The 8617-nt window shown below is 41.2% G+C and overlaps 1 protein-coding gene across 2 annotated transcripts; it reads left to right on the plus strand.

The window, feature by feature from the left end:
• Positions 1-25: 25 nt before the first annotated feature.
• Positions 26-8459, plus strand: ralbp1 (ralA binding protein 1). Of its 2 annotated transcripts, XM_088312015.1 has the most exons (11): positions 64-128; positions 929-956; positions 1680-1971; positions 2645-3088; positions 3648-3997; positions 4485-4646; positions 4874-5005; positions 5109-5219; positions 5986-6107; positions 6182-6302; positions 6746-8459. In XM_088312015.1, the coding sequence occupies exons 3-11, from the start codon at positions 1722-1724 to the stop codon at positions 7064-7066; spliced, it is 2013 nt and encodes a 670-aa protein (XP_088168141.1). In that variant the 5' UTR covers positions 64-128; positions 929-956; positions 1680-1721; the 3' UTR covers positions 7067-8459. The 2 variants fall into 2 exon arrangements, with proteins under 2 accessions (XP_088168140.1, XP_088168141.1); XM_088312014.1 differs by lacking the exon at positions 929-956 and having other exon boundaries at positions 26-128.
• Positions 8460-8617: the final 158 nt, after the last annotated feature.

The following is an 8617-nucleotide window of genomic DNA, read 5'->3' on the forward strand; positions in this document are numbered from 1 at the left end:
AAAACATGCTGAGATTTTTCCTCTATTTCCCGGCATGCACTGGTTTCTCTGCGCATGCGCAGACGGCTTTATTTGGTATACTACCCAGACCGCCGGAAACTACAACGCTGTGGAATTGGCCGCACTTGGTAAAGTTTGTCACTTAATTTACTTCCCTCGTTCGTAAAGCGTATTAAATAAAACTTTGTTGAACGTCCGTTTTATTATTTAAAAGATGAGCGAAACAAGCTAACGGAAGCGGCGCTCATCGACTAGCAAAGCTGCAGTATCGTTAGCGCACACGGGCCCCTCCATTCACTGCTTAGCTTGTTTTATTTTTTAAACCATTTTCTCACTATATCCTACTTATACTCCCTCAGATTGTAAGATGAACTGGTAAAAACATCGAGTAAACTTTACTTGATAGGCCGGTGACGTTTATTTACGGCGAGAGGTATAGTGAAGGATTAGCATCTTTGAGGTGACTAAATGATTAAAACTGCATTATTGTGGGAAAGCATGTTACCTGTAATGACATATTTGTAAACATTAACTCTCTCACATACGTCCAGTCTTCCCCCCCTCTTGTTATAATGAATTACAGAATCATACTAGTATAATAAGGCCACAATTCCCATTTCAACGTTCAAGAAGTTAAATTTAATATATTAAAAGAATATTGAACTGATTACAAAATAGCCTCCTCCTATATTTGAGTGAAGTGTTGCACAAATTCTGATAAATGGAGACTATTAAGACTCGTTTGAATTCCAGAATTCCAATTTTAGTTTAGGTCGATCTGATAGTTGCAGATCCCCATACCGGAAAATGCTGGACATCTTAAAATTACTAAGGTAGTCTCCCTGAAGGATCTTCTTTTGACCCTGATAAATTATTTTGAAACAAGTTTAAGACCAAAAAGCAAAATTTTTTTTTTGCTGCATGTCAGGTGTGCACCTGCGAGCGAAGTGGTACTGGTAAGTCCCTTCTCTACGCTGTTTGACCTGAAATGTTGATAAGAGCTCACAGACAGACTAACCCACTGACAAATTCCCACTTCTGCAAATGATGGCATGATATCAGGGGCTGCAAAAGTTGTACAGCGTTATGACAAAAATGTGTTGTTGTTTTTCCTGAAATAAGTAATAATTTTGAGATTTAAGTGTCAAAAATGTAAGTAAATTTTTTTGAAAACCCCCCCAATGATATGACAAGAATTAAAACAATCTTACAAGATGTACCAAACAGAATGACAGTGTCATTTTAGTTTTTTTTTTTTTTTTTTCTGGGAGAAAAAAAGTAGATGGTTGACTGTCTCTTTATTCAAGTAATGTTTAGAAAAACAAACATGTAATAAGCACATCCATACATGAACTGCCAATTGCTGAGACTCATGCCACAATTCACATTGTTTGCACACTGGCTAATGTCTTAGCCGGTTAACAACCAGGCAACTGTACATTGTCGTTCGCTGACCCCCAAGTCACTCACCAAGCTCTGCCTTTTAAAGCCATACACACTCAAAGACTACTGTTGAAGGTGACCCCAAGTGTTTAATCATATGTAATATTTTTTTTATCTGATTACTCTGTTAATTCATGGATCAGTCGGTAGAATAATAGGTTCCAAAATTATTTGATACCCCACCGCTGTCCTATAACCAAAATTGAGTTTATGGCTTAGGGATGTTTGTTTCACAGGTGTGATGGCAGGAAGGGCGTGATTGGCGCAGCCCAGCCACCATGACCGAATGCTTCCTGCCACCCAGCAGCAGTCCCGCCGAGCAGCGGCGGGCGGAGCACCCGGGTGGTGTGGCACGCACCCCCAGTTCAGAGGAGATCAGCCCCACCAAGTTTCCCGGGTTGTACCGCACCGGTGACCCATCGCCCCCGCACGATGGCCTCCTCCACGAGGCGCCCGACGCATACGTGTCGGATGACGACAAAGAGCACAGCAAGAAGAAGAACAAGTTCAAGAAGAAGGAGAAGCGCAGTAAGTGATTTTTGATTGGCTATGATAAGTCTGCGTGAAGGTCTGTTACGTAATTTGTCTTCAGTTACCAAATATGCTTCCAATCAATTTTCCATAATTATTTGAATACTTTGATATTTGCTTAAGTATATATATATATATATATATATATATATATATATATATATATATATATTTTTTTTTTTTTTTTTAATGGTTAGCATTTACATTTATTATCACATTTTGCTTCTCGGGGGAACAACATCCTCTTTGCCACTTGGACAAAGTTGTATGTGGTTTTTGACAGGGTTACCACGGCAACATCAAGCGAGTTCTAGTTTGTGTTTTAGCTCTGGCGCCCAAAAGAGGAAGGTGACGGACAGCTTCCACCCACTCACCAAGCTTTTGTTTTCAATCCCTGGTGGCACAAGTGAAACAGTGATTGTTGTGATTTTTCAAGACTATAAATGATTCAAAATTAGGAAGGTTGAGGCACAAGGGGGTTGTGCTACATTAGTGGCTGACCTCTTTTTTTTTTCCAAGCACCCGCCTCTTTCCCTCGCCTCCCTTCCTGTTTCTCATCGAGAACAACTAACTAGAAACTCTCTCTCCCTCTCACGCTCTCTCTCTCTCACTTTCTGTCTCTCTCTCTCTTGCTCTCTCTCTCTCTCTCTCTCTCTCTCTCTCTCCCCAGCGGAAGGATATGCCGCCTTCCAGGAGGACAGCTCGGCAGACGAGGCCGAGAGCCCATCCAAGATGAAGCGCTCGAAGGGCATCCATGTGTTCAAGAAGCCCAGCTTCTCCAAGAAGAAGGAGAAGGACTTCAAGGTGAAGGAGAAGGGCCCCAAGGAGGCCAAAGACAAAAAGTCCAAGGACCTGACAGCCGCCGACGTGGTCAAACAGTGGAAGGAGAAGAAGAAGAAAAAGAAGCCCACCACTGCTGCCGTCCCTGCCGTTGAGGTGGAGACATTGCCGGCAGAAATTCCTGCCTTCAGGCCCATCTTCGGTGCCCCTCTAGCGGAGGCGGTGAAGCGGACTGCGCTGTATGACGGCATCCAGCTGCCAGCAATCTTCAGGGAGTGTGTGGACTACATTGAGAACTACGGCATGAAGTGTGAGGGCATCTATCGCGTCTCAGGTATGGAAACACCATGAGAATGGTTATAAAGAGGGTTGACTGTAGGCTTAGGGCGTAAGAGGGGACAGCGAGGCAGCCGTGAGAGAACAAACAACATTGACACATGATCAAATGGGTCTTCAAACGTGACAATAGAGAAGAAAAAAAAGTCGGAACACTTACTTCGTTTTAGAGGTGACGGATGGCGAGGAAGAAGTCTACACGAAGGAACAACAGCATGTGCCAATATGTCGTGTGAGAGGCGACAGACAGGAAGGAGAGTCGCACTGGCAGAGGACAGCAACAAGTGATAGAGTTCAAAGAGGGAACAAAAAAACCAACAATAGTTTGAGAGGAGACAGACAGAGAGAAGAAGAGAACAAACGGCAATAGAAAACGACTGAAACAAAACCTATTTTATTGTTTTGGAAGGGGATGGACAGAGAAAAAAATGCATGGCCAAAAAGCAATAAAGATTTAGATTGAGATGGGACAGACAGAGATGAAGGACCCCCACCCCCCTAAAAAAAAGAATTAATAACAAAAAGCTAGTATAAATGATCTTCCATGGCTCTATCAGGTATGAAGTCCAAGGTGGACGAGCTCAAGGCGGCTTACGACCGGGAGGAGTGTCCGTGCCTGGAAGAGTACGACCCTCACACGGTGGCCAGCCTGCTCAAGCAGTACTTGCGCGAGCTGCCCGACAATCTGCTGGGCCGGGACCAGGCGCAGCGCTTCGAGGATGCGTGCGGCCGGCAGGCTGAGGCCGACAAGGTGAGCGAGTTCCAGCGGCTGCTGGCCGAAGCGCCGCCCGAGAGCCGCCTCCTGCTGGGTTGGCTGGTCACGCACATGGATCACGTCATCGCCAAGGAGGCCGACACCAAGATGAACATCCAGAACATCTCCATCGTCCTCAACCCCACCATACAGGTCCCTGTGACGTTTTACATTGCTTTAAAATGGGTCACTGTTTATCTTTGAAATTGGCCTACTTTAGAGCATTTATTCTGTCGTGTGATCTATGTTGCTGAGTTGTGCTATGCACTGTTGCCATTTTTTTCATAAATCAGGTTTTACATGAAAATAAACAGTTAAACAGCAAAGTTAATCAACTTCTTTATTGTTGTTGAGACACAATGAATTATGATCACAAACAAGTTGCCACATAACTAGATGAGTCCGATCATAGTAAGATGGCAAGTCTTACTACAGCTAATCAGTGGAATTTTGCTTATCTAGTAAACTGGGTAGAAAAATAATTGACATACTAGACAGCATTCACACTGCTTCAACAGAATTCTTTTGCCGAATTGATCCCTAGTGTAATGTAATATAATGTATGCCTCCCCCCTAGTAGATGCCGTCTCCCACCTGGGGTTTGTGCACTGAACTCTCTCCCCTCTCACCATTATTTCAGATTGGAAACCGGGTCCTCTACATGTTTTTTACGCATGTGAAGGATCTGTTTGGCGACGTGGTGCTGAGGCAGGTGGTGCGTCCGCTGCGCTGGTCCAACATGGCCACAATGCCTGCACTGCCTGAGACTCAGGATAGCATCAAAGAGGAGATCAGGCGACAGGTGAGGAGATACATGTGGTCTGTTGTTTTGCTGCCCTCTTGGATGAAATTCCCTTTTTAAGGTTGGAGGACACGTGATTAGACGTGAGAAAAATATACACAATACCCAAGTTGCATTGTCTTATATTATATACTCCACATACTTCACTTTGCTATGCTCTTCCGTTTTGATACTTTAATTGAATTAGTCTCCTTTAACTTTTTTTCTTTATGAACATGTTCTTGTAGGAGTTCCTACTCAACTGCCTGCATAGGGACCTGCAGGCTGGCGTAAAGGACTTGTCCAAAGAGGAACGCCTTTGGGAGGTCCAGAGAATTCTCACCGCTCTCAAGCGTAAGCTGAGGGAGGCCAAGCGACAAGTAAGAGGCGCACACTTTCAAATGCCACCGCCTCCTTAGTTGAACGAGGGAGACATCATGACACTGACTGATTTTTTTTTTTTTTTTTTTTGTGACGCTTTAGGAGTGTGAGACTAAAATCGCCCAGGAGATTGCTAGCCTGTCCAAAGAAGACGTTTCCAAAGAGGAGATGACCGAGAACGAAGAGGAAGTGGTTAACCTCTTACTGGCCCAGGTGAGTGACTTGCCAGGTTATATAGAACTCATAATATTTCTTCCCTCATCGGATGAATAAGCTGGATGGTGCAGATTTTGGCAAAATGTAGTCTTGAAAATTGCAAAAATTGGATAAACAATTACAATTTTCTAACAACGCAGCACAATTACGGAAGATAAATAAATGATAACAGTATAATTGACATTTGATCGTTTGTTTTTGGCAATCGAAATAGAATTTGTATTTCTCTGAATTAGAACCGTGATAAAATATGTATGACATCTTTTTAAAAAATGAAATGAGCTGTATGAAATTATTGCTAAATATCTTTAGAACATTTCTTAACACAAAATAAATACAAAATATTAATAGTTTGTGATGAAAAAAAATATATAACACAAATTTCAAATTTTTTGTAAATCAATCTAATATGAACACAATTCATAAACATTTTTTTGTTACTTGCGGGGGCTTGGGAACAAGTCCTGCCGTGAATAGTGAAAATCTTTGAATAACTGATAATTAATAATTTAAGAATTTAGTCCCTCATCAAAACTACAAACTAGACATGATTTTCTTTAAATTAGTGAATACATTACTCATATTAATACGCATCAATAAAAGAACCACTAACATGCTAAAAAAAAATATATATATATATATATAACATGCTAGATATTTAGGGGTGCAACTATATCTGTATTTCATTTTTTTGTCCCATCTAAAATGCTGTTGGTGATTTAAAAGGTGCTTATGAATAAAATGCATCCACCTGTCTGATCAGGAAAATGAGATTCTGACAGAGCAGGAGGAGTTAATCTCTCTGGAGCAAGTATTGCGCCGACAGATTGCCGCAGAGAAGGAAGAGATTGAGAGGCTGCGGGCGGAAATCGCAGACATCCAGAGGTAAGGCAAATGGCCATGATTTGCTTCTGTTGTAGTGCCTGAGTGCTAACTGAAGCCCTAATATTCCTGTCCAGTCGTCAGCAGGGCCGCAGCGAGACCGAGGAGTATTCGTCCGAGAGTGAGAGCGAAAGCGAGGATGAGGAGGAACTGCAGATGATCCTAGAGGACCTTCAGAAGCAAAACGAGGAGCTGGAGGTAAGGAGCTGGGAAAGAAATGCCTCAAAAGTCAACAGTAGGGCAGTTGAAGCTGTCATTATGTCATTAAGATTGGTATATTCATTTTTGTAATCAATTTATTTCATCACATAATCTGGTAATTTATTTTTAATAATGAAATAAAAAATTGATTTAAAAAAAAAATAAATCAACAATCGGTATATATTCTTTATCCTCTGTAAAAAAGTTAATATTGCTGCAGGTTCGCAGTTATTGTAGTTGTGCATTTCTACTCCCTGATGACGCAAATGCAGAGATTTCTCATGATGCACAAACTTCTTTAAAGTCAATTTAATTATGTTATTACTATATGCTGCTATAAAGTACACTATTAAGAATACAATTTTCCCTATTATAAAACACATGAGTTCTCATGAGATAGCCGTTGTCGCTATGGTAACCGACTGACATTTGCATCACAGAACAAGAACACCCACCTGAACCAGGCCATCCACGAGGAGCAGGAGGCCATCTTGGAACTGCGAGTCCAGTTGCGCCTGCTACAGAGTCACAAGATGCAGCAGGAGCTTGCCACGCAGCCACCGCCACCAACAGCGGCTGAAGAAGCCGCGCCCACGCAGCCCAGCCCGGAGGCCCGGGGCGGTGGTGATGAGCAAGCCAAGGTTGCCGAGAGCAGCAGCAATACTGCCGCTGCTGCTTCCGTTGTAGCACCCGCTGGAAAGACAGTGAAGGATCCTCCCAAGCCGTCGCCCAGCAAAGACAGGCGAGACGGCAACATGTGAGGCAAAGTTGAAAGAAAGGTGTTCCCTTACTTAAAAAAATAAAGATACCGTAGTTTGTGCATCATTGCTTCATCTTACGGTGACATATTGACCAAATAATTATAGATCTGGAAAGTCCTTGCCGTGGCCTTTTAAAATGCCGTGTGAGTCAATGATGTTTGTTGCGAATTTATTTTTGTGTAGTGGTAAATGTTAACATTTTCAAGAATTGTATTTTTTTTTCGTCATTGTTTCATCATGCAGCAACATATTCACTAACTGACTACAAATCTGGAAAGTTCTTGTGGACGGCTTTTATATGACATGTGAGTTGATGAGCTTTGTTGTCAATTTATTTTTGACCTGCTTAACAAATTTTGACATTTTCAAGAAAGTATAAAAAAAACATTTGTTGTCAGTGCTTCATCTTACGGCATATTGACTACATAAATACAGTTAAAGAAAATTTTAATATAACGCATGACTAATTAATTACAGAGCTGGAATGGTTGATGATGATTGAGTTGATGACTTTCGTTGCTTGACCTGGTTTGTAACATTCGACATTTATTTTCAAGCCGAAAAATAAGCACTTTAATCGTTTCTTCATCAAATGTTAACAAATTGAATAAGTAATGATACATCTCGAAATCCCTCGTTGATTCCTTTAAAATGACGTCAGCCGATGCAAATAGATTTTTTTTTTGAGTCATTAGTTCTTCTAGACCAAATAATTGCAGATTTAGAAAGCGCTCCTTAACATCATGAATAGATGGGGTTTGTTTGAATTGGTTTCAAAACTGCGGCCTGTGGGTCATGTTTGGTCCATGCGTGCGTTTCATGTAGTCCGATGTGCAACTCTTAAAGGCTAACTTAACCTAGAAGCTCACAAATACTCCTAATATATAATAATAATAAACGTGTTAGATTGTGATATATTTTCAGAAATTTATGTCAACAATACATTGTGCCAAAATGGAGACTGATTAAACAAAACAAAAGCTCTTTGAATACATACCATAGCTCTAAATATTTAAATCGAAGCTATACCTGGATTGAAATGAAGCTTTCTGCTATTGTGTAGAAATGTATGTAGAAATATATCGTATATAACAAATGGCTGGAAGAAGTGTTACTGTGCAATCATCTCCATGGGAATTTTCAGGATGATTTCTCATGCGTTTTGCCATGTATTGTATAACACTCTCTTGTTCTCTTCTGGCAATTTGTTAGTGGCTCGGGTGCGACATTTCATATTTTCCTTTTTCATTACCCCCACCCTCTATGCTAATTGTTTTATACATGCATTAATTGACTTGTGTGCTCGCATCTGGTCTCATGATCCGTGTTATTAAATAACCCTGTGACTGAAACACTTAAGTGATGTGAGTAATAAAGAGAGCATCCATTTTGAGTAACTTGTTTGATTTACACCGAATCGTGGCTGAAGGATTACAAAAAGAAAATTGCTATATTTAGCGCTTCCAAGTTTCAATCCGCTACAAATTCATTAGGTTACACTGCGCAACAGCAAATTTTATTCAGAGATGGCTTTATGTATCTCTATATGTA

Source organism: Idiotropiscis lumnitzeri, chromosome 12 (assembly GCF_059441095.1).
Source record: "Idiotropiscis lumnitzeri isolate Australia: NSW breed Sydney's pygmy pipehorse chromosome 12, RoL_Ilum_1.0, whole genome shotgun sequence".
Taxonomy (NCBI): Eukaryota; Metazoa; Chordata; class Actinopteri; order Syngnathiformes; family Syngnathidae; genus Idiotropiscis; species Idiotropiscis lumnitzeri.